The sequence below is a fragment of the Cloeon dipterum genome, chromosome 2 (assembly GCF_949628265.1).
Source record: "Cloeon dipterum chromosome 2, ieCloDipt1.1, whole genome shotgun sequence".
Taxonomy (NCBI): Eukaryota; Metazoa; Arthropoda; class Insecta; order Ephemeroptera; family Baetidae; genus Cloeon; species Cloeon dipterum.
The window spans coordinates 23,315,054-23,336,975 of NC_088787.1; the positions used below are offsets into that span (position 1 = coordinate 23,315,054).

Here is a 21,922-nt window from a genome sequence, read left to right on the forward strand (position 1 = left end):
ATAATTAACACATTAAACTGGGAATTTATACGAGATGACGTCTTGTTTGGGTTATTTTTGCTTTTCAACTCTTCTCGGCGCGATATTTCCACCAGTGCGTAGCTATAGCGAGGGAAATTCACTAAAGCAAGATGAATGGTGATTTTTTGTAGGCAAACAAAGCCAGTCGAAAAATATTTTACTTAACTTTGAAGCTGATTTTCTTGAAAATAAACTTGGACAATTTTACTCGTTTTCTAGAAAATAAAGGGAGATCAATGTGCAAAATGTGCTTTATGAATTAACTTTTAGTGGCATATATATCACATTTTTTCGGCAAATTCCACGGAATGATATGAGTTGTCCTTTGGTCAATAAGATATTAGCTAAATCATAGAGAAATTATGCCAAGCCGAAAATTAAATGTCGGCGTTTTTTTCTCACGAGGGAAAAATGATTCTGTACAAACTATAAATGCAATGACGAATACTTACTTTATTCATTTGACAAAAGCACTCTGAGGCTTTTGTCTCACAGTTGCTGGCGTCGCTTCTTCATCTCGCGCAAAACAGCAAACACATTAAAAACGACAGCGTTGTGCAGGCTAATCACATTGGCCGGCGCGCGGGAAAAGCTTTTAGGCGCCGCATCCGTCTCCACGACGTCATTTTGCACTCGAAGCAGCGTGCTGCGACCGACAAAAGTGCTCAAATACGTGCGCTTGGCGCGGAAAAAGTTTCGAACACTCATTACCTGCCTTTTACGGCGACATATGCGCTTCCTCCTCGGCGACGGGGTTGACTCACTGCTCAAGCACTCAACCTCCTGGCGACCTGTTCTCAGAAATATGAATTTGAAAATTTGATATTTACGTGGGAATCGGCTTGAATGAAACGGAGGTAAGATCCGTAAAATCGAAGACTTGAATCGATGGCAACAAAAGTATTTTTATAGAAGGTATAAATATACCGAACTGATCATTTATATATATTAAAACCTATTTTTTAAAACCTACTTTTAAAACCTATTGGAATTTTTGAAAATACAAGATGGTTGAATTGCCAAAAATATCAACTTTTTATAATACGTTTTGGTGGTGAACAAATCGTAAATGGACTGACAGGGCTTTGAATGAAAATGTATAATAAAAAGTTGATATTTTTGGCAATTCAACCATCTTGTATTTTCAAAAATTCCAATAGGTTTTAAAAGTCTTAAAATTGGAATTATTTATTTCAAAATCATGTTCTGTACTTTCTGTAGCCTCTCAATTGATTTGATTAAAAATTTTCTGTCCTACAGAAACGATCAAAATTGTAAAAACGAATGTTACTTACTTTCACACTAATTCATCCGGTATGCTTTATAGAAATTACAGAAATAATTAATTATCAACGGAAATCAATGAAAGTAAAGCAGCCAAGCATTATATAATATATTATTATTAAAAAGTGCCAGCAGAGGCAAACCACCTTGCAGCCAAGTTGCACGGGTTGCATAACAGATGCCTACTGCAGGCGCCTTGTTTTGAGTTAATGTTTACCACATATTTTGCAGCTGCGGGTCGGATGCAATATTATTTCCTGCACGGAGAGCATAATTAGTTTTGTCAGAAGATAACAACGCAAAACTTTTATGAAAAACCACAAGAGCTGCTTGAGAACAAGGTATGTTTACTTACAACAACTCGTAAACAACACGAGTAGTCTAATTAGCTGGCTCTGCGTACACTTCTATGGAAGAGTTTTCCAAAGAAAGTTTTGGTCTTCTTTTCACTTTTTCATAAGATAATATATTCATGATTTGATTTTCCTTGAGTTCCAGCGCCTTTTTAAAAATTTGAATAGGTCTTAGTTTTATGGAAAACTAAATCAATTTGTTGTGAGATAGTAAATGATTTTGCACATTTTAAAAAATCATCATGTCAACATCATTTAGACTAGCTGAGTGTTTAACGTTTAACCTCTACAAGACAATTTAAGAGATCAAATTCGTCATGGTTGATGGTCGCGAGATAAATAAAAAATATCATTCACTGAAGAGCCGTAGCATTGTGAACGTAAAATTGTTTGAAATGATAACACTAGGCTAGATATCTACCTAGCATAAAAATTGTAAGGAAGTGTCATACGTTTCGCACAGTTGACGTTTGGAATAAACGAGTCAACAAGTTCAGTCAACGGGCTGCCACTGTCCGACATGTCCACCTCGTCGTCGCCTTCTTCGCCACTGCAGAACTCGATTCCCCTTCTCATCAAGCCCATATCGCCTGAGCACGATACCAAGATTTCCATCGACACTTGCTCTTCTTTCCGAATAAAAGTAAAATATTTTTAAGGAATACAAGCATTGACGTAGACAGCTCGCACCAGTGTTTACAAAGATGGGAGACGAGGTTAGAAAATTTTCCTGCCCGACGGCCCTGTCAAAGTCCTCTTGGTCATCAAGGTCCAGTTCACTGTCACCGCTGATCACCATGTTGTCCATTTGAAGATTAAGAGCCAGCACCTCGGCATCCACAACCGGACTGGAAGTGCTGTGCGAATAAGAGGACCAACCAGCACTCGACTCTTTAGCTGAACTCTCAGCATGCTCCACAATTGGCTCCATATTATACACAGATGGATCTATATTAATTTAATCCAACGGTACTCAAACATTATAATTTGAAAATAGCTGATGACTTGAATAAACCAATTGTTGACAACAATTTGGCAAATAGAAGGATTACAAAAATGACTTTTCAAAAAACGCTTGCACCAAATTTAAAAAAGGTTATACACTACCTTTTAAATATGTATAACATAATCGGAACAATACGATCATGCACAATATCAAACTCAAGATGGTATAATTTACAACATTTCTCTCTTTACAACTCCATAATCTTTTCATTTATGTAAAAATCTGCTTTTAAGGGTTTGTTTACCATACCTCTGAAATTTTCAAGGAAAACTTCCATTCAAACTTCAACGCATAAAAATATCATTAATTTATTCTACATCGGTTTTCGAAACTTGGCCTGTATCCAGACCCTGTACATCTTTAGCTTTTGGCCCCTGTTGACTTGAAGCCTGCGGTCCTCGAGCATTTGCTCTTCTTGAAAGCCCGCCTCACAGAAAATCCTGCGCAGGTCCTCCTTGGTGAAGAAGTAGGCCCTGGTGCCATCGCCGCGCATATAAAAATTGTCTGTGATGCACTTGCCCTTCTTGAAACGCAACTGCGCCAAGTCATAGCGCCCATAGTCCCGGAAAAACACCATTCCGCCAGGCTTCAGGTAATTGAACAGCTGTCGAGCTACGTGGCCCATGTTGTCTGGGTGGACAGCAGACAGCATGAATACGAGCAGCACATGGTCCAGACTGAGCGGCGGGAAGGGAGTTGGCCATTCCTCGGCGGTCACATCGCACACAAAGCCCTTGCACCGTGACTCGTCGTAGCTGTCTTCCTGCTGCAGGAGCTTCACAGCCGTCTCAGAGAAGTCGCAAGCATACACGAAGAAGTTGGGGTCGGCCACCGTCCGCACCAGCGGGATGACACTGTTGCCCACTCCGCAGCCGACCTGAGGAAATCAATTTTTAAGTTTTGGCATATTTCAAAGGACAAACGTTAAAAAAACGTACTTCAAGGACGTTAATTCTTTCTTGATTTCCCTCTTTTGGCAGCAGCTCCGGGAACTCAGTGAACAGCCACTGGCGGTCTTTGAAGAATCGGTTCTGGTGGATGCCGTAGAACTTGTCCCACAGGTGTCCAGCCTCAGCCTCGATCCGCTGCGCCTCGTCGACACACATGCGCACTTCCGAATTCTGCTCGACCATCTTCTTAGCGTGCTCTTGCTGCTCCTCATCCCACTGCACATCGTCCCAAGCGTTGTGCTGGAAGACATCGTCAGGATTGCGAAGGTGCCGGTTGCCAAACTGAGGCCGCGGACCGTCGCCGCTCGACGAGCTCTCGCTGTCCATCCAGTGGATTTTGGAAAAATTTAATCTGAGGAGAATGCGATTGAGGCTGAGACGAGAAAGCATCAATATAGGAGATAAAAGTTCGAGCGCAATTTTCAATACAAAATAATGTTATTCCGCTCAGTGCTCCTTATGTTTTCACTTTTCTCGATTTTTTGAAACATTGCGGGCACTGGCAATGGTGATTCTACCGGTAGTGTCATGAGCAGTAGCAGTATGATATTATTTGAAATATATAAACTCGTGGCAAAAATAAACAGGTTTCACCTAAATTTCATAATAGGTTTTTACTGTATTCGTAAACTTTTTATTTTATTAACTCACCCCCTGAATATTTGTGATTTTTAATCCTCCAAATAATAAAATCATCTTTCAGACAAAAGAACCGGTTATTAAGATTAGTTGGTGGCCGGTTTTTCTCTGATGCTCCGAATGCGAATCGGTCACGCCCTCTTCCTTTTCAGTCAGTGAAGCGAACAGAAACAATGGCGTTGCACGTGCCAAGAGCGCCCGGTATGGCGCAAATGCTGAAGGATGGCGCCAAGGTAAGTCGGTCACCGATTTTCCGACGCTTTCCCTATTCTTTGAAAAACGAGCTTTCCATAGACCCCTCATTCATGGGTGTCGGACTTGCAGCCGGACCCAGGGAAGCCTCTGAAAGCGCCATGTGGGCGACACCCAGCCGAGATTGCCGGCTCTGCTTCCAGATTGTTCTTTAATTAATTTTTTACTTAAATCATAATAATCCACACACTTTTGAACGTCTATGATACACAAATCGGATTGAAAAAGACTAAGTCATGATACGAAATGGTGGTGTTTGTTTAAAAAGTTACGAAATTCACCATTTCAATCCATAGGGCCAGTGACAGAACCAGGAAACACCCAGCACCACCCACACAAACACATTAATAGCTTTCTGTCATAATAGCAAAAATATAAATTAAGAGATGTCTTGGAGAACATGACTCATTTCTTGCGGGGAAGGGGCTCTTAAACAATGTTTTATTAAATATGTTCTCAAAGGAAGGTCTGAAAATGTCTGGAAGTCCAGTTTTTTATGTGGGGGACCACGGGGGACCGTATTAATATGTGACAGTTAAAATGATTAAACCGTGTTGTTATTTCAGATGTACAGTGGCCTGGACGAGGTGGTGTACCGCAATGTGACAGTTTGCAAGGAGCTGGCACACGTCCTGCGCAGTGCTTATGGTCCAAACGGCATGAACAAAATGGTAATCAATCACCTGGAGAAGCTGTTCGTGACCAACGACGCCGCCACCATCATCAAGGAGCTGGACGTGGAGCACCCAGCCGCCAAAATGGTTGTGCTCGCTTCGCAGATGCAGGAGCAGGAGATCGGCGATGGCACCAATTTTGTCATTGTTTTTGCTGGAGCCCTCCTTGAGGCTGCCGAGGATCTCTTGCGAATGGTGCGTAAACCATTAATCACTGGGAAACCTTTAGATCAGCAACACACACTAAAATTTAAATTTCAACATAGGGTTAAGCAAAATTTAAATGAAATGTGAAATTATTGGTCTTCATTAATTATTCTAATCAAGAGGCTTTCTTTTTTTTTCAAATTTTCACTATGATATTTTTGCATTTGATATGGGCGATAGGCAGTTGAAGAATTTTCTATATAAATGAATATTTGGCTTGCTCTCAACAAGAAAAAAAACATTTTTGTCCTTAGGGTTTGACACCAACAGAGGTGGTGGAAGGCTACGAAATGGCGCTGGAGAAGGCATTGGAAATTCTCCCCACGCTTGTATGCAAAGAGGTTAAGGATCTGAGGGACCACGCTCAGGTGGCTGAGGCGATGAAGGCTGCTATTGCCAGCAAACAGTTTGGCCACGAAGACTTCCTCACCGACTTAATCACCAAGGCCTGCGTCTCCATCTTGCCAGACAGCACCACAACCTTCAACGTGGACAACGTTCGCATCTGCAAAATCTCAGGCTGCGGCATTTTCTCGTCCCAAGTGGTGCCTGGAATGGTGTTCAAGCGCTTTGTTGAAGGCAATGTCTCCAAAAAGACTAATGCCAAGATTGCGCTCTACACCTGTCCTGTGGACATCATGCAGACTGAAACTTCCGTAAGTGAACTAAAAATAATGATGTGCATTAAATTATTATGTAACACAAACTGAGCCTAAAATACCTTTTTTCTTTGTTCTCTGACCAACTATAATTTAATTTCATTACTAAGGGCTCAAAGTCAGTGGAAAAATCACATCTAGAATGCTAAATTTGCTCCTCAATTGAAGTTATAGAGAACCCATCATTAAATCATTATGTCAAGTGTATTGGTTACTCTGGAAGTTAAAAATTAAAATACATAAATTATTGTAATAAATTTATTTCGCAATTATTGTTCGGTTGTTTATTTAGAGTGCTAATTTGTTGTAGGGCACAGTTTTAATTAAATCAGCAGATGAGCTGAAATCGTTCAGCCGTGGTGAGGAGTCGCAGCTGGAGGACCAAATCAAGGCGATCAAGGAGTCTGGTGCAGATGTCGTCGTCGCCGCTGGCAAGTTTGGCGACATGGCGCTCCACTACCTCAACAAGTACGACATCATGGCTGTCAGACTGACCAGCAAGTTTGATCTGCGCAGGCTGTGCAAGGCTACCAGCGCTACTGCTCTTCCACGACTGGTATGACTTTCCAATAAATGTTAGCAAACAATCAGCATATGTTACTTCTTGATGTTTCGTATCATTTTAATTTTCTAAATCTCATTTTTGGAAACCATTTGGTTTTGACTGAATACCACCGCACCTTCACAAAAAAAATGTGTTAAGTGTTAATTTTGAAATTTCAGACGCCCCCTAACAAGGAGGAATTGGGCTTTGCTGACTCGGTCCTTGTGGATGAAGTTGGAGACACTGGAGTGGTTATTTTCAGGATGGGTGAAGGTGGATCAAGGATTTCCACAGTTGTTGTCAGGTGAGTTTGGCTTTACAACTTTGTCAGTGTTCAACTTCCTGAAAAGATATAAACAAACCATCACCTCAATTTAATCGTTTCTTTATGTACAGGGGTGCCACTGATAACTTCATGGATGACATTGAGAGGTGCATTGACGATGGAGTCAACACTTATAAGGGCCTTACGAAAGACAACAGGCTGGTTCCTGGTGCAGGTGCAGTAGAAGCTGAACTCAGCCTGCAGGTAAGTCTCCATTGCTATATCAAAGTTATTTTTTCCTCTTTTCAGCTTGTATATTTGGCTAAACATAAATTTATAAAAAATAAACCTTATGCATGGAAAAGAAATCAGACTTTTTATCAGATGGAAAGTTTAGAGGGATCAATGAAAATATAAGAACAAAATTTTTCTTTGCATCTGATTCAGTTGAGCTACATTTTTTTCCATAGTTAATTGATAGCTGTATTTTTGTATGCCTTATGTAGTTTTCACCAATAAAGTTAAAAAAGTAATACTTTAAATCTAAAATAATTTTAATTGGTAGAAGTTAAGTTTGAACAAATTTTATTTTCTTTGAAGCTGAAAATATATTTTGTTTTTGGAAAGGCTTATAATATTAATGAAAATCTTCTATCCAGGTTGGTCGCTTTGGCGAAGCACGCGCTGGTTTGGAGCAGTATGCTATCCAGAGATTCTCAGCGGCTTTGGAGGCGCTACCCAAGGCGCTTGCTGAAAATTCAGGAGTCAAGGGTACGGAGCTGTTGGCCAAGCTGCAGGCTGCCCACGCTCTGGGCCAGTCGGCCAGCGGAATCGATGTTGATACGGGAGACCTTCTCAATGCGACCGAGGCCAAGATCTTCGATCTCTTCGTCACCAAGTACTGGGGACTTAAGTACGCGACTAATGCGGCGTGCACCGTGCTTAAGGTCAACCAGATCATCATGGCCAAGAGAGCTGGTGGGCCTGCCGCCAGGGCACCTGGTGGCCAGGACCAGGATGATGACTAGATTAAAATTTTCTTTTTGCCCGCCGTGCTGCACATTTACAAGAGAATCTTCAAAGACATTCTGTTCAAGCCACACTTATTTGCAGGCCTATTTTATAATTTATTAATATTTCCAATGAGATATGTTTTCAGCTGTGCAGAGACACTGTGAATTTTTCCGTCATAATAAACTCTGGAATAACAAAAAAATGTTTTAGTCTCATCTCAATAAACCATAACGTAATTAAAATCGTTAATTCTAATCATGGTAAAACTAATTCTATTCTCTCAATTTTGAAAATACTTACGTTGCCTGCGTAGGAATCTCTAATTACATAGACACACTTTTTCTTACTGGCTAAAATATGCAGTGTTTAAGTAAGTTACTTTAATTGCAATCACCAACTGCAGAGAATTGGATTTATATTATAGAAAAACCTCAGCATGTGCAATTAGGGGAATTGAAAAATATCGATCATAAAAATTTGTATCTAATTTGATGATACCATTAGAAAATGCTTTAACATTAATTCATTTTCTCTATAAATTAGATCAATCAAAAGATTATTGTTAAGTGCTTCAAATCATCTCCTAAGCGCACTCCCTAGCTTCTTGTGTGCGACACGCCCCTTTCTGACGAAACAACTGTTCTCACACATGTGAACATTCAAAATTGCTGTCGCTGTGTTTACGATTTTACTTCCCAAGATAACTGGGAAACAAACATTTTTTCGTCGAAGTAATGTCGCCGTGAGTGGAAAATCGAGAAGAGATCAGCATGGCCAAGTATCTAGCGCAAATCATCTTGGTAGGCGCGCAGGTGGTGGGTCGCGCCTTCGCCAGAGCGCTGAAGCAGGAGTACGCCGCAAGTCAGGAGGCCGCCCGGCGTGCCGGCGGAGGCCAGAAGGGAGCAGCCAGGGCGCAGTCCAACCTCAGGTCTGGCATCACCCTGGAAGAGGCGCAGCAGATTCTCGATGTCTCCAAGTATGATCCAACAAACCCTATTATTTATTTATTTATTTATGGTTGATTATTTTACAGATTGGACCCAGAGGAGGTGCAGAAGCGCTACGAAACCCTATTCGCCTTGAACGACAAGACCAAGGGTGGATCCTTCTACCTCCAAAGCAAGGTTTTCCGCGCTAAGGAGAGGATCGACGAAGAAATGAAGCAGCAAGCCATGTCCACCAGCCGGTCAAAACAAGAAGGGTCTAAAGAAAATCCTCCAGAGAGGTGAACACATTTCGCCCTTCTTTTCAGCCTGGTGATACACTTGAACCATTGAATTTGAATTGTTGGCATGTTCACAAACTAGTAAATATATTGTAGGTCTTAAGCAAAGAGAAAAGTCTTTCAATCCAAATAATTTTGACCAGAGGGAAAAAAGGGTTTGATGGTTTAACTTCTAATGCAATATTTTTCTTTAACTGATAGTGTAACTTTCGCACCTAATTTTGGTGCAAATAGGATAAAGAGAGGTCTGCTACCCCTATATTTTAACTGATAATTATAAGTTTTAAAAATTAAATGTTAACATATTTTTTTTGAATCGTGCTGTATATATTCTAGAATCTATCTATAATAACTAGATTTAGATGAGTCTGCTGTGACTTCCAGTCCCTATATCTTGGACTATTTTTTGATAGATTAAGTTAAGTATATATTTGAATTTCATTAATTTATCAGCAAACAAAATTTAAATTTTCACAAAGAAAAATAAAACAGCAGGGTTGTAACAGCAAGTTAGTGCTAAAAGGATCAGAGAAAAAACGAGTGAATTTCTCTAACTAGATACTTTAAAATAATTTCTCAAACAAATTTAACACAGCGTGTGGTAATTTTCCTCTAACAATTTTCTTCAGGTTGGGGAAATTTTAAGGATAGATGAATGGGAAGACTAAAGCTGAGCAGAGCAAAAATATGAGACGAACACTTCTGTAGTCTTAATTGTTGTGAAAATTTTACCTTGTATTTTTTCTTTTTTTTAAAAAAAACCTTGCGATAATATTTTAAGACAAAATCTGTCCAGCAGTGATTAACCTACAACTCTGAGATTGGCAATTTCTTCCAAACTGCTGTTTAGTGAATGAAAATTCTTATCTTCGGCATATAACTTATATACAATGTGTTAGCTTATTTTTGCAGAGGAAAATAAACCCATTAACAGTAAAAGACCTTTTTATTTTTGCTGCCCCAGCTCTGACGAAAAATGGTTCTGAAGAGAAACTGAGCGCTTTTTTCGAGGCAAGTGATTAAGAGACAACACATGCGACATAGAAAGCAAAGGCAAAAAGTGCATCTTGCAATTCAAAAGTAAATCAGGGTTCGTTTGCAGCTTGGCTGGCTACGCGCCGCGTTGTTGCAGGTGAAAGACGCGCAAACTGTCATTAGTGCATGCGCTCGGCAGCCTCATTCACAATCAGGGAAATTTCTCCTCGATCGCAGCTCGCTTTGTTTAATGCCGGCAACTTTTCTGTCTTGACGCTGATGACAAAGGCGAAAGACGCTGACTCATTCGCGTGCCAATCCCTCCAAATCCTGCTCTATCATAGATGCATGCAGGCTTCACAGATCCGATCTCTGCGTCATTATAAAAGATTTCTAATTTGACTGAATAAAATTTAAAAAATTATTATGCTCCACAATAATTATTGGAATTATATTCTTTTTTAAAATAGGAATTAAAAAGGGAAAAATTAATCACCACATGTGTACACATTCACGAGTAAGGAAAATAATTCAATCTTTGGGGTTTGGGGAACTGAGACTGCTGAAGAAAGGAAATTCCTCAAGCAATGGCGCTTCTTTCTGCATTAAACTGTTGTAAGTGATGCTTTCGTGCAAGTTTGATCAACCAGCCTCCAAGGATCAAGAAAAACCTGCTTCAAAAGAGTTGCCGTTTAGTCGACTGCCTTTTTACAATGGGAAACTTTTCTATAATACCACTTGACTTTTTGTGCAGAGAGAATGAAATAATGTTATTTCACGCCTAGTTTGACTCAAAAGTTTAAGTAAGCTGCTGAACTCCCATTCATTTCGGATTGTTAACCATGGGTAATTTAAACAAAGGAATTAAATATTACTACAGCAGTGGCATAATGGTAATGAACTTCGCAACTATGTACCTTTTCCATTTCTAAATTTCTTTCCTTTTATTAATTACGATGGCTTGCAAAATTAGTTTCTCGAACCTCTGCTCGGCACTAATCTGTATCAATTATTTTCAGAGATTTTATCGGCAAGACATTTTTAATATTAATAGAAAAATTTATGGTAGAAATGTGGCACTCCGATCTACACTGATAAATCTTTTTTCAATTTTATATGATATTTCATATAAAATTATTTTTTTCTGGCTTTCTGCTCTAGACAAGCAATCAATTAATCAAATTTTGACTAAAAAAAGGAAAGCAGAAACCGCTTCACTCTGGTATTTTCTGGCAAGATAATCCACGCATCGCCATGTGTTCTGTTTTCTCAAATATGGTCATATGGTGTCAGCGACCTTAAAATCACCGCACGTACGCCGGACCCGAATTTGAGTCGCGCAGGAATATATTAATTGGCTTTTGAGGCGAAGAAGAAGACGCTGCAGAAGCTGGGCTGTCTGCTCTTCCTCTCGGCCGCCGAGGTCATTTCCTACATTCATGCGAGTACGCCAAGCTCCTGGTGACACACAGGGTGACGTCACGAGAGGCGCTCTCCTAGTGCCCAGGTGCCCTTGGCCGACCGACCCAGCCACCGTCCGTTACAAATCTGCGCGCCGACCCGACATGCCGCTGCCAAATCTTGATTTTTGCACTGCGAAGTTAATTTTTAAGAATCTGGTTTTTTTCTCTCTCCAGCGTTCTTGATACAAGCCTCTTTATTTCTAAAAATATATTTGAAGGAAAATGTTGGTTCTTTAAAATAAAAAATACTCAATATTACGAAGTAATTTTACTGTGATGTTCTTATTGGTTTAAATTTTTGCACAAATTATTTTGAAATCATACAACACCATTTTTGTAGAAAATTATTTTTTATAAATTTATATGATTTACATTTAAAATAGACCGTGTAGCATCTATCTTAAAATGTATAGTCCTTCTCTCATTATAAGTAAAAAGTAAATTTGAGTAGAAAAATACTATTTACAATAGGAAAGTTATGAAATTAAAAATAACAAATGCCTGAAAGTTTTGCGCTGGTTAATTCAGGACGGAAAGACATTAGTGGAATTTAAAAATTAAAATTGAATAGTTCAATTATATTGAATGCAATTTAATTTCTAAACAATAGTTATTCTTAATGGTAAACCTGTTTTTTTTAAAAATGGCAAAAATAATCAATTAAAAAATTTTAGTATTTTGAATCTAAAATATTATTTAACCTTTTTCAAACCAAAATACACTTTATATAAAAGATAATGTTTGTTATTGATATATTATGATGATTTGATAAGAGAAAAACAAACCAAACGCGGATTTGATAATCAGGAATGTGAATAATATGAGAGAAAAATAATCTGTTTTTTTTGTGTCATATCAATATTTTAGTACTCTGCTGTACTCCAACAGTGAACAAAATTGACGTTCAAATAACAGAAGATCAAACAAGTTTCGTGCAGCATATGAAGCGAACTCGAAACAGTATATTAGAGGTTTCGGCAAATTGATCTCTCGTGTGTGTATGTCTTTCTGGCTCCGGAGAGTGAACACAAACACACGCACTGGCCGCGGAGGTAACTGTTACTTTCCTCAGGTCCTTGGCGCTGCCTCTACGTGTTGTAATGTAACAGTATTCTCGATTTGCATTGCGCCTTCAGAAAAAGGCTCCGTGTTTGTGCTTTCGGTCAGCGACGGACGTTATGAGCCTGTCAACGCTGCGCTGCACACATGATCCATGCACAAATAAATTCAAAGGCATTATATCAGCAATACATACAAACGCCGTGAAATGCAACGTGGCTCTGAGAGCGTTGAAAGTTCCGTTTCCTTTGTATTAAATAATGATAGTAATAATTCCCTTCGCAACTGTATTTTAAAAATCGGCGTTTCATGAACTAATTAATTTTCAACTTGCAGTTTTTAATTGCAGCGTGTAATATGCTCGATAAATTAATTAATTTTATTCAATTTGAAGTGTTGAAATATTCTATCCACTTATTTCGGCACATTTAAACGGTTACTTTTAAACCATTAAGATATTTTTATGTTGCACAGTCAAAGTGTTAACATCAAAGATGAAGTGCTATACCAACTATAAATAAATTGCGGTATAAGCTAGAAGGAATACGTTGCAAAGTGGAGCGGCACGTTTACTTGCCAAGGAATTAATTCTGTAATAAAATGCTAGGAAATTTCATCTGTTTAATTTGCAAATTGCTTCTAGCTCCGTTATATATTTTAAAACTGATTAACTAATTCTCTCCTGCCTTCATGCTACTTTCCAAGATTATAGAAGTTTATTGTCTAGAGAAAAATTTGAGGACGAGTAAAAATCTTGAATAGTTCCTTAGAATGACAAGCTAATTATCTCTCAAAAATGGCAAATGCTAGTGACCCCTTAATTATGGTCGGAATAATGTCCAAATCGGGTGGAACTGTCACTAAGAGGCCAAAAAGCAAGTCAAGTTGATACTAACGCAACGGTACTTGCATCAATTTGCATCACTAACCTCTACAGAAAATGGCCATATCGTTTATTTATATTTATGGAAGTGCCTCGCAAGTCCACATTTTTTGCACACACCAACGGAACAGACATTTGGGCATTTAATCGTCGCGAAATAGGTCAGATATGCGTGAGGCTTTCGCAAACGACGCCTCGCAAATCAGGGTGGAACACCAGTACCGCGCCTTTTTGTCTCAAAAAAAAGAACGCGAACAGTAAGGAACTATGCGTCTAAAATAAAAATAATTGCGTTGGAGAGTTCATTATTTTTAAACATGCATGTTGCCAGTCTTGCCAAATCATCAACATTTAATTTTAGCTAGACCCACAACAGAATATTCATTTTTTACGTTTTTTACAAATAAATATTGCTGGACTATCTAAATGAATTCTAAGAAAGGGTATATTTTAATATCTACATTTTAAATATCAAACAGTTCTTAACTCATGCAGCAATGAGTATTTTAAAAATGAGTTAGAGTCGCACATTTTGCGAGCGATAAATCGCTTAAATTGTAAGTGGCTTGCAAAGTGGCTCATTTAATTTTGAATTTCAAATTTGAGTGTTTTTTGGTAAGGATTGTTTTAATTTCTCAAAAGGCTTGTGTTGCATGGATTGCACTCCTTCGTATATGCGAGTATTTTATATTTGAACAAAAGTCACAGTAGGGGCGGGGACTACTTATTCTTCCAATAGAATTTATTTCAGTTTAATATAGGAAGTAAAACAGAAAGTTATTGGACACCATCAAGACACGTAAAGCAAAACGATCTGGCGTGTTTTTTTCAGCAAATTTAGTCTGATATTTTTTCCAATAAATAGTTATTAAAATAACTGACGTTAATTTGTGTTCTATTACTAGAAACATTCGAATTTCGAATCATCATACGCCCATAGATGCCCAATAATATTAAATGCCCGGCGGTGTTCGATTTTACTCAGCAGTGAGTTCATATCCCACGAAATGTGCTGAGCAAAGAGAGAGGTTCAAGAATAAAACATGTATTTGATATTTGTGTCTTCTATACATATAACCGTGCAAACAGAAAATTGTTTAACTGATTTTTTATATATTATAAAAATCATTTGAGTAATATCACACCCAAAATTTAGGTGTTGACTTAAACAATTCGTGATTCTAATCAAATCTCGACATCTTTAATTTAGTATCCTCTTCACGGAGAAATGGACAAATAATGTAGTACGCGCATTTTCTTCCGATGTGTCTTGTCTTGCTGGCGCAGAGGATGGGGCTTTCAGATGGTCTCGCGAGCAGTGGCAGGAATTCCGTGAGGCATGCACCGTTGGTCTGCAGGCGTTCAGCTCCCCCTGCTCCTGAGCCTGGCGTAAGTCGGCCAAGTATAAAAGCCAAGTTCAAGGCGGCCGCGCAACTCATTTGCACCGTGCGACGCAGACACAGACATTCACTCGACGACAGGTACCCTGAGAGAGCATTCACCTTCGACGAGCACCTTCAGCTAAGGTAGGCACACTGACACATTTTCCGGCCTTTTCCTCCTTCCGGTTCTCCTTTAGCTGAAATTCCGGAAATCTTTCTGGAAACTGTCTAATATATGATCTGAATTGTTTCTGCAATTTGTTTTTGTTAGCATTTTAATCTCAACTTTGAATCGTAAAGTTGAATTTAAACACAGGTGAAGAAATGTCGTTTTAGTGATTTTTTGGTACTTTTTGCTTCCGTAATTTTTGCCGACCTGTTATTACCGGGAGAGCATGACCTGCGCCGTCTGATTCATTGAGAAGGAGGATGCACAGCCGCTACCGCCACACGCTTGCATATACACCCGACTTTCTACTTTGTGCGTCGAGAGTGACGCACGCGAGAGAGATTTAGAAAAAGCGCAGTGGCGATCATTTAAAAAGAAAGCACCTTACAAAGGAAAATGCAAAATCGGTGACCCTCAATCAGTGACAAATCAGCAAATTTGCAAAGAAAATTAATTTCCGAGCACTGCTGTGCTTTTTTCTATTCTTTTACTCATCCTTTTGCAAGTCACGGAAGCTTTTTGCTTCGAAGCGCATCTGCGTTGCTAGAAAGGGCCGTATTTTGACCGGCAGTGAGAATTCATATTTGGAGAGGCAATAACGGGACCGCATTACATAATCAGTTGGGTCTATAAAGAAGAAGGCGCGCACGGCTCACTTCACACGCCGCCTCACAATGAGCGAGAGACACAGATGCCGCGCGATGAAAGAAACAGAGCGATCAACCTGCCCTCAATTACCCGCTCTCGGTGAATATTTACGCCGCTGTATTCTCATTATATGAGCATAAAATAATAGCCGCGAGAGAGAAAGAAAGAGAGAGAAGAGAGGAGTTTTGTTGCAAGTGTCGCGGCGGCGGCTAACGGGACCGGCGTCGATCGCCACCTCGACTGCATTCCGCATGCCGACCTTTTCTGGACTTCCGACCGGTTATTTGAGGAACGGCATCAAAATTGGCACTTTGCACGTAGAAGATTTAAAATGCTCATCCCTTCCTCCGCTAATCGCTGAAAACTGTACTCTTAATTGGACTTCTCTGGAAACGATCTGCCCACTTTCAGTTTTAAACGCGGCCACTCATCCTGTTGCAAATTTATTGCTTAGTATTCAGGAGGAAAAATGTGTAATTTATTAGTTTATCAGCAATTAAATAGAAAGGGTAAAACTATATATCAATTTACTGCTTCCGGGTTTGCTAACATGAATAAAATCGCCTCTAATCCGGTCAACTGATTCGCCGATTTCCAAACAGGAATTAACCGTAAAAATAATGACGAATCATGCCTAGTATTTCCTGTGAATTAATTTTCTATTTTAAGTTTTTAGATTTTATTGAAATATGATTGTGATTCAAACATTTCCAATAGAAGCTCCTGCGTTTATTTTGCAGTCAAATTCCGAAAAGATGTGCCTTAAAAATATCAATGTTGTGCCACGTAAAATCAAACCAATTTATAATTGATAATGTTGGATTACACTATAAAATTATTTCATTCAACTTCAATTAACAAGCATTAACTAACGCCAATTATGAGTGGATTTAAACAATTTTTCCTTTTTTTTCTTGCTGTATATGCGAATAAAATGTGGAAAATAATGTTAAAATAATTAAGGTTCTGAAACACAGCTATTCCTCATTATACCAAGCTACAGAATCACTAATTAACCACGGATCATTAAAAAATTTCCGCAAGTGCTTTTGGTTCAATTGTAAAAATGTTATTCAATTATTTTCTGCTCTCTCAGCAAACTTCCGATGTTACATGAATACAAAATTAACTTTTTGCGTCGTGTGTGTTGCTTTTTGCAGATGACGAGAGACAACAGGACACTGAGCCTGGCATATTTGGTGCTGGTAGCGAGCAGCGGGCTGATTTTGCCCGTGCTGGCCGTGCCGCCACCCCCGAGCGCCCGCCAGGCGCGTCTTTCACCCGTCTACCAGCACTCCTACGTTGACGCCGCCTACCCCTCCGCGCAGCAGGAACGCAAATACGACAAACCCACCAAGAAGATTGCCAAGGATTCTGACAATGAAATCTCCCTCAACACCATCCAGGTTCGTGTCAAGAAATGTGATTTTACTCGTTGGCAATAAGCCGTTGTCAAATGGGAGAAACAAAAACCAGGACAATTTTTCATAAAACTAAGGCTCTATTTGTAAGTCATTTGTGATTTTTATAATTTTTTACTACAATTAATTTATTATTCCTGAAATCTTTTCTTATTTGATGCAAAGTCTCTTTCAATCGGTGTCCAAAATTTTAAAAAAATCAGCTCTTTTGGTAGTTCTGACAGGGCACAGGATTCTTTATACCTGTGTCCCTCTGGGCGATGACGGTTTTTATTTTACATTTTTTAGAATAACCATTGCATAATATTCTTGTTAAATTTTTCTCAACATGACACTTAATTTTTGGGTTTGATTTGATTAAACAGGAGAATGGATTCTCTTGGGGAACCATGTTGAGCTCCATCATGCAGCTCTTGTTTACCCCTGCCCTCAACGCTGGACCCACCAAGTCCGACAGCATTGACACTGACTCCGTAAGTTTAATTTGCAAAATCGTTTTTCCTTGCTTCTTAACAAACTTAGTGACCAAATATTAAGTGAACTTGCGTTTCTTTATGAAACTGCAGCAATTTCATCTATTGAATTTACCTGTTGGAAGCTTTTTCTTTAAAAAGTTTGTGACTTTGACAGGGTGTTTCCAACTCTCCCTGGGCCAACATTCTGGCTGTCGGTCTGAAGATCCTCTCCGCAATCCTTGGTGGTGGTGCGGCCGCCGGCGACGGAATTGATAAGGTTGACAACGCATCTCCCCTGCAGGTAGGCATTATTTTGACATGTTAATAGTAGAAAATTATTTCGAAACTGCTCTCCCGACCGAAATGTAGAGAATGTACATTGTCTTTCAACATGCAACCGTTTTCGAGCCGCACAATTGACAAAAGGTTGCCGCTTCTATATCCTCTTTCGGGGCTGCTCGGTTGCACACCGCGACCTGAGATAATGTACCTTTTGAGGTGCTTATAATATATATTTTTCGTGTACACACACTCATTATATCATTTGGACTTTCACGCGCCGGAATTTTCCTTATTTCGCGCTCCATCCAACAAAGGAAAGTCGACGACACACATTCGAAGATGATCAGCTCAGTTTTTCGGTTTCATTGCTCTTCGGTCGGCTTGCCAAAGGAAAACCGAGCAATTTTTTACTTTCCGGGCCAGAAACCGAAGGTATATACATACACAATGCTTGCGAGGCCTACTTCCTTTCTGTGCCAACGCTGGAATTCGATTGTACTCGTCCTTTGGCTCGTGAACACCATATATCCTTCAGTTTTCACTCTATTAGAAATTAATTTTAGTTTTAGAATATTGCACCTCCTAGTCATATCAGTTCATTGAAGACTTGGGATTATTAGAGTTTTGTCTAGAATTCATAAGTTTTATTAGACCAATCAATCTATCACGCAATTATTGAAAATTAATTTAAGACTACTATTAGAATGTTTTCAAAATGCAATCTTTTAAGTTGTTTTCGGGGTTTTGAGTCTTGAGAAAAGATCATGTCGTTTATAAATCTCAAATTATAATATTTTTAAACTTTCGAGGGAATTATTTAAAATTAAAATTCTAAGAAACATTACTTTTTTATTCTAAATCCCACTTTTGCTGACAATGAGAATAGCACTAATATTACATTATTCTACATTGAAAATAGTTTTAGCAGTATTTATATGTAGTTTGCTGGTGACAGATGTGTAAATAAAGTGCACGCTTCTGGTCGCAGGGTGTGCTGACTGCTGTGCTCTCTGCTGTCATGGGCGCCAAAGACCCTGAGCAGGTCTCCACTATGGCCAAACAGGCTGGCGAGGTACATTCACAATACAATTAAGTTTCATATAAATACTGTACAAATACACGCACAAATCCCTCTCGACTGCAACCTCGAAAAAGCCAATTCGTTAACAAACATTTCCACAGTTCATCAACATCGTGGTGAACCTCCTCGACGCCCTTAAGACCTCCTTCAGTCAGCGCTCCGCAAACGCCAGATCCATCGGCCAGAAGGACATCATGTCTGAGGCTGGAATTGCCGGAATTACCCTCATGAAGGTACCATTACGTTTTTAATTATTTTAATTTGAGCAAATGATAGAGTTGCGTAATTTAGTTATTTAACAAAATTTATCTTTTGACTTTTGAGACTATGATTTGGTCTTCTTTTAATATTTCTAAAAACACAAATTGCAGGAACCCTGAACAAACTAAACAATTCCGTAATTCGATTTTAGGCGTACGTCAAGACAATCAACACCTCCAACGATGAGTGCAAAAAGCTGTACATTTGTGAAGGAAGCAAGAGCTGCCAGAGCGATCTTCAGGGTGGTGCCACCTCCCTTTGCCTCTTCTCAGCGTGAGTATTTATTCTACTAACTCATATCTGCGTCCGAGCGTGAATTTCTGCTTCGCTCCGCGCGCACGGAAGCAGTAAAAGGACGAAAAAGCTGACCAACTTTTATTGGTACTATTTTTAGCCGACTACAGTTTCAACGGCAATTGGAAACTGTACATTTGAGTGAGAGCAGAATTTTCAAACTGCATCCACTGGATATTTTACAACCACTATCCAGTATTTTGAAAGTAACCAAAATTTCATCAGAGGAATTGTTGACTCCTATTTTTTTAAACAGACTGAATTTCACATTAAATCAGTATAGACTTAATATTTAAAAAAAATTGTAGTCGAATTGAAATGCAAAGAAAGTCATTAATTAATATTCCTCATTCATTTTCTTATGTGCTTGCGGACTTGGCCAGGTGATAATTCGGTAAATAATTCATATATACAGCACGTATCGCGTTCGTCGACCCCGGCGCGACTCAAAAGAGATGCTGCCGCAGCAGACACAGCTCGTTGACCCATATTCGCGCGCATTCCTCCTCTCTTTCTCTCTCTCTCTCTCTCTCTCTCTCTCTGGCCGTCGACGCGGACGCTTGGCAGGCTCAATGAAAAAGCATTTGCTCCTATACTTGCGCACTATAACGAAGCAATCGTTTCCTTAATAATAATCCGGTAAAACCGCCAGCAGTCGTGCAGCCACAGCGCAAATCGAGGTTATCCGCTCCTTTTGTCCCGGTACGAGGAACATTGCACGCACGCACGCAATTTTCATACTCTGCAAACTTTCTGTGTTATTAACAAGATAGTCAAAAACTTGCTCTATATTTTTGGTTTGCAACGGTCCAAATATTTTATGATCAATTTACTAATTGAAAAATCCAACTTGCCCTGACTAAACATTGTCATGCAAAATATATGATTTTGTTTACATTTTCAATGATTTTTTTTGTATTTTGGGTTGGGTGTGTTTAAGATATTAAAAACAAAGTTTCTCTCTAATTACTTTTGATAAGCTTAACTGAGAAATAAGACTTAATAATGAAATCTTAAAGTATATATTTATTAATATTAAATTTAAAAATAGACAAAAGCTAATTGTTAAATAGTGTGTTGTGATCGTTGTGAGTTTGAGAGTGAATACGTCGTTAATTTAGCCGAATTCTGTGATTTTCTCATTCATTTTTTAATAATAAATAAAATTAATGCTAACCTGATTCTCTTGGCAGCCATATTTGCGTGACCCTGTTCTCGTCTGCTTCATTTATTAGTATGCATCACGGTCGTGCTAATGATTAAAAAAATTCTCAGGTACACGACCAGCATGCTCCTGGAGAAGACGAGCAGCTTGCCGTTCACGCAGTACTACGAAGCTAGCCGTCGCGGCAGAAGCGGCGTCAACTGCTCTACGGCCTACGAAACTTGCAACGACGTCTAGTTATCTGAACGAGCGATGGAAAAACCCCTCGGGATGCCAGTCACTGCGAAGGAACCCTCTCATCCTTTCACTCTTATTTAATGATATATTTAATTTATTTATTCCCAACGTACGTTCGACCCGGAGGAATGGACAAAACTTGGACTGAAATCGGCTCAATTATTTTTGGTGCTCCACCCCACGAACCAACAAACGAACAAACAAACTGACGCTTGACGAGTTTATGCGTACACGCAAATCCAGGTTAAAATGGGCAGACGCGGGAAAAGGTGGAGGAATTGGACGGGCGCATCGAAGCAGCATTTATTTTTTACTCTTAACGACACTCAGACCGACTCTGGACCGATGTCAGACTGTGCGACCCAAACGAGTCCCCTTTTCTTCTTCTGCAGACTGTGAAACGATGTAATTTATTGTTTTCTCTCGCTCGCTCGTCGACGCATTTTAATTATTTATTTCAGCAGCGACCAACGCACTCGCGTCGTTATTTATTAATTTTTTTTAATTTTGTTGTCGTTCTGCCAGCAAAGAGTGTGGCTGCGAAATCTAGCTGGAAAAGCAGCCTCTCGGAGTGCTTGTCAAGTAAAAGCAGTTCATTTTCGTAGCTTGCAGCGCAGTGCAAGGTTCTGCTTAAAAAATGGAAAAAAGACAATGTATTATAATTGCACATTTAAATGTAATAAAAATGTGGAAAAGGAAAAATGTGTTTTAATGAAAACAAAAAAAATATGAGTGGTTGAAAAATTTTGTGATCAGTTCAAAAGGCTGATTATGTGGGACTACATCTAGTTGAACTGATTTTGTCCCGATAATACTTAACACAGTAGTATTTAATTGAGAACCTATTATTATTTACTTGGCTTCTTGCGGGACAAATAGGAAATCGGTTGAGTGACGGTAATTCACAGGAATAGGGTCATCCCTTGCGATCCCAGCAATCAAGTTATTTGTTTTTTATGTTACTTGGCGCAAATTGCCCGCTGACGGCCGAAGGAGGGATTTTACCGTTCTTTCTCACTGTCAGAGGAACTGTTCCCTGAACTACCACCTCCGA

General features: G+C 39.3%; 4 protein-coding genes and 1 long non-coding RNA gene across 6 annotated transcripts; 3 read left to right on the plus strand and 2 right to left on the minus strand.

The window, feature by feature from the left end:
• Positions 1 to 458: 458 nt before the first annotated feature.
• Positions 459 to 793, minus strand: LOC135938138 (uncharacterized). The gene is made up of 2 exons (XR_010574605.1): positions 733 to 793; positions 459 to 667 (listed from the first exon to the last, which is right to left on the minus strand). It is a non-coding gene; the product is annotated as an uncharacterized LOC135938138 (long non-coding RNA).
• Positions 794 to 2,956: 2,163 nt separating this feature from the next.
• On the minus strand, positions 2,957 to 4,096 carry metl (methyltransferase-like protein). Its single transcript, XM_065478742.1, has 2 exons — positions 3,603 to 4,096; positions 2,957 to 3,541 (listed from the first exon to the last, which is right to left on the minus strand). The coding sequence occupies exons 1-2, from the start codon at positions 4,002 to 4,004 to the stop codon at positions 2,978 to 2,980; spliced, it is 966 nt and encodes a 321-aa protein (XP_065334814.1). The 5' UTR covers positions 4,005 to 4,096; the 3' UTR covers positions 2,957 to 2,977.
• Positions 4,097 to 4,334: 238 nt separating this feature from the next.
• Positions 4,335 to 8,070, plus strand: CCT8 (chaperonin containing TCP1 subunit 8). Its single transcript, XM_065478741.1, has 7 exons — positions 4,335 to 4,486; positions 5,072 to 5,374; positions 5,641 to 6,042; positions 6,356 to 6,601; positions 6,769 to 6,893; positions 6,986 to 7,118; positions 7,514 to 8,070. Exons 1-7 carry the CDS (start codon positions 4,427 to 4,429, stop codon positions 7,880 to 7,882), a joined length of 1,638 nt encoding a protein of 545 aa, XP_065334813.1. The 5' UTR covers positions 4,335 to 4,426; the 3' UTR covers positions 7,883 to 8,070.
• Positions 8,071 to 8,504: 434 nt separating this feature from the next.
• Positions 8,505 to 10,032, plus strand: blp (mitochondrial import inner membrane translocase subunit Tim16). The gene is made up of 2 exons (XM_065480216.1): positions 8,505 to 8,844; positions 8,902 to 10,032. Exons 1-2 carry the CDS (start codon positions 8,639 to 8,641, stop codon positions 9,095 to 9,097), a joined length of 402 nt encoding a protein of 133 aa, XP_065336288.1. The 5' UTR covers positions 8,505 to 8,638; the 3' UTR covers positions 9,098 to 10,032.
• Positions 10,033 to 14,852: 4,820 nt separating this feature from the next.
• On the plus strand, positions 14,853 to 21,570 carry LOC135935957 (uncharacterized). Of its 2 annotated transcripts, XM_065478596.1 has the most exons (8): positions 14,853 to 14,999; positions 16,833 to 17,078; positions 17,459 to 17,566; positions 17,724 to 17,849; positions 18,819 to 18,902; positions 19,013 to 19,144; positions 19,324 to 19,445; positions 20,742 to 21,570. In XM_065478596.1, exons 2-8 carry the CDS (start codon positions 16,833 to 16,835, stop codon positions 20,866 to 20,868), a joined length of 945 nt encoding a protein of 314 aa, XP_065334668.1. In that variant the 5' UTR covers positions 14,853 to 14,999; the 3' UTR covers positions 20,869 to 21,570. The 2 variants fall into 2 exon arrangements, with proteins under 2 accessions (XP_065334668.1, XP_065334669.1); XM_065478597.1 differs by lacking the exon at positions 18,819 to 18,902.
• Positions 21,571 to 21,922: the final 352 nt, after the last annotated feature.

Coding starts and splice junctions, on each gene's coding strand:
- metl (XM_065478742.1), bottom strand. CDS start 4,004: ATGCTTTCTCGTCTCAGCCTCAATCGCATTCTCCTCAGATTAAATTTT. Junction 3,542..3,602: donor AAAGAATTAACGTCCTTGAA/GTACGTTTTTTT, acceptor TGATTTCCTCAG/GTCGGCTGCGGAGTGGGCAA.
- CCT8 (XM_065478741.1), top strand. CDS start 4,427: ATGGCGTTGCACGTGCCAAGAGCGCCCGGTATGGCGCAAATGCTGAAG. Junction 6,602..6,768: donor CTACTGCTCTTCCACGACTG/GTATGACTTTCC, acceptor TTGAAATTTCAG/ACGCCCCCTAACAAGGAGGA. Junction 7,119..7,513: donor AAGCTGAACTCAGCCTGCAG/GTAAGTCTCCAT, acceptor TCTTCTATCCAG/GTTGGTCGCTTTGGCGAAGC.
- blp (XM_065480216.1), top strand. CDS start 8,639: ATGGCCAAGTATCTAGCGCAAATCATCTTGGTAGGCGCGCAGGTGGTG. Junction 8,845..8,901: donor CAGATTCTCGATGTCTCCAA/GTATGATCCAAC, acceptor ATTATTTTACAG/ATTGGACCCAGAGGAGGTGC.
- LOC135935957 (XM_065478596.1), top strand. CDS start 16,833: ATGACGAGAGACAACAGGACACTGAGCCTGGCATATTTGGTGCTGGTA. Junction 19,145..19,323: donor CCGGAATTACCCTCATGAAG/GTACCATTACGT, acceptor ATTCGATTTTAG/GCGTACGTCAAGACAATCAA. Junction 19,446..20,741: donor TCCCTTTGCCTCTTCTCAGC/GTGAGTATTTAT, acceptor AAAAATTCTCAG/GTACACGACCAGCATGCTCC.